The 2,500-nt window shown below is 42.2% G+C and overlaps 1 protein-coding gene across 1 annotated transcript; it reads right to left on the bottom strand.

The window, feature by feature from the left end:
* Positions 1-1,265: 1,265 nt before the first annotated feature.
* On the bottom strand, positions 1,266-2,091 carry LOC138860832 (craniofacial development protein 2-like). The gene is made up of 3 exons (XM_070119180.1): positions 1,898-2,091; positions 1,510-1,816; positions 1,266-1,427 (listed from the first exon to the last, which is right to left on the bottom strand). The coding sequence occupies exons 1-3, from the start codon at positions 2,089-2,091 to the stop codon at positions 1,266-1,268; spliced, it is 663 nt and encodes a 220-aa protein (XP_069975281.1).
* Between the last annotated feature and the right edge of the window lie 409 nt (positions 2,092-2,500).

Below are 2,500 nucleotides of genomic sequence, written 5' to 3' on the forward strand. Positions count from 1 at the left end.
GATTACTTCCTGTAATATGATCGTGTACACTAAGATATTACAATGATAATAGTTGTAATATTGTAATAAAGGTAATAATGATAACGATTTTATAATAAAAGAATAAGCAATAATAATAAACCTACTACTAGGAGCGATAATAATAATGCATAAAATAGTCAATATTTTATAATAGAATAAAATTCTCAACCACTCCCTTATCTCCTTTGTCCCACCTTCTTCTGTCGAATAATGATAATTGTAAAAGCAATTAGGATGATAATAGCAATCAAGATTATGCGGATACTGACAATGACACTACTGATGATGATAATGATGATGATACTGATAAGGGTGATGATATCGATGAGGAAACTGAATATGATGATAGCGATGAAGGTAATAATGATAACGATTTTATAATAAAAGACTTAGCAATAATAATAAACCTACTACTAAGAGCGATAATAATGCATATAATAGTAACATTAGTAGTGCTAGTCCTAGTCTTCTTTCCCCTTAGGAGTCGCCACAGTGGATTATTTGCCTCCGCCTCACTATCTTCTGCTGCTGCTTCCGTTACACCCATCACCCACTTGTCTTCCTTTAGAGCATCCATAAACTTCTTTGGTCCATCCCCCTCCTCCCCACATCCTCCTCTTCCTTCCTACACACATGCCTAAACCACCTCAGTCTAGCCTCTCTAGTTTTACCCCCAAACTGACGTACGTGTGCTGTCCCTCTAATATGTTCATTTCTAATGTTGTCCAGCTTCGTCACTCCAAAAGAAAATCGCAACATCAATTCTGTTACCTCCAACTCTGCCTCTTGTCTTTTCGTCACTGTTACAGTCTCCATACCCTAAAACGTGAATGGCCTTACTACCGTCTTATAGACTTTCCTCTTCCTTCTTGCAGACACCCTTCTGTCACAGATCACTCCTGTCACCCTACTCCACCCACTCCATCCAACCTGCACTCTCTTTTTTACTTCTCTACCACACTCTCCATTCCTTTGTACGGTTGATCCCAAATATTTCATTTTGTTGACTCTACATCTTGCAGCCTCACTGTGTCCCCGCAATTTCTCCCATTTGCACATATAAACTCCGTCTTGCTCCTGCTTACTGACATTCCCCTTCTCTCAGTGCATATCTCCATCTCCAGCTCCTTCCTCCCGGCTCTGACCACATAAGACATTGTCGTCCGCAAACATCATTGTCCACGGAGACTCCCTTCTAATCTCATCTGTCAATCTGTCCATCACCATTGCAAACAAGAAAGAACTTAAAAGTCGATCCTTGGTACAAACCCTACCTCCACCTTGAAAGCATTAGTCATCCCTGCTGCATCTCTCACTGCTGTTTCGTTTTCGTCTTTACCACCCTCACATACTTCTCTGCCACTCCTGACTTCCTCATAGAATACCACAGCTCCTCTCTTCTCACCCTGTCATAGGCATTCTCTTAAGACTAAAAACATGCAGGGAACTCCATCGACATTCTCAAAGCAAATATTGCATCGATAGTACCTCTTCCTGGTACGAAACTATATTGGTCCTCAGTGATCCTCGCAGTTCGTCAAATGCCTTTTCCTTTGCCTTATCCACCTCCTTCTTTTCCAAATTGCGCATCTCCTTATACTCCTGATTGCTCTTTTCTTCTCTTTGTCTATCCAAATTCTTAATCGCTTGTCTCTTCCTATGTATGCTATCCTGTACCTTGTCCTTGTCCTTTTTCCTACGGCCTGATGTCACCCCAAGTACATTCTTTGCTTTCTCCCTCACCACTTCTGTCCATCTGTCCTCCTCTTCCCCCAGAGCCTGGTTCACCTCCTCCCTAAATTTTCTCTTGTAGTCCTTCCCAGCTAGTTTCTACCACTTAATCCTTGGTTCAGCCCTGACTTTCTTCTCCGCCTACACTTCTAGGCTCATCTTACCAATCAATACCCTATGCTGACTTGCAATGCTCTTTACTGGCACTGCCTTACAATTGATGAATTCTTTAGAGATGCGTCTCCTACACAGGATATAGTCTATCTGTGAACTTCTTCCTCCATTCTTATGAGTGATCCTGTGCTCCTCCTTTTTAAAATAGGTGTCCACTATAGCCATCTCCATCCGTTTTACAAAATCCACAATAATATGTCCCTACGTGTTCCTCTCTCCTATACCGTACCTCCCTGCCACCCCCTCATCACCGCTATTCCTTTCTCCAACATGCCCATTTAGAGCCACTCCAATAACCACTCTTTCCTCTCTGGCTGTGCTCTGAACCAGTTTCTATACTCCCCACCCCCCCAGAACTCTTCCTTATACTCCAACTCGTACCTCACTTGCGGGGCATAAGCACCAATAATTTTTGATAGGACCCTTTCAATCTCCATCTTCAGACTAATAACTTTCAGATACCCTCTTTACTTCCAGTACACTATATACTTTTCCTTCACTACTACTCCCACACCATTTCTCCTCCAATCCCCACCATGGTAAAACAACTTGAACCCTCCCCCAATCAACCTCA

Source organism: Penaeus vannamei, chromosome 43 (genome assembly GCF_042767895.1).
Source record: "Penaeus vannamei isolate JL-2024 chromosome 43, ASM4276789v1, whole genome shotgun sequence".
NCBI lineage: Eukaryota > Metazoa > Arthropoda > Malacostraca > Decapoda > Penaeidae > Penaeus > Penaeus vannamei.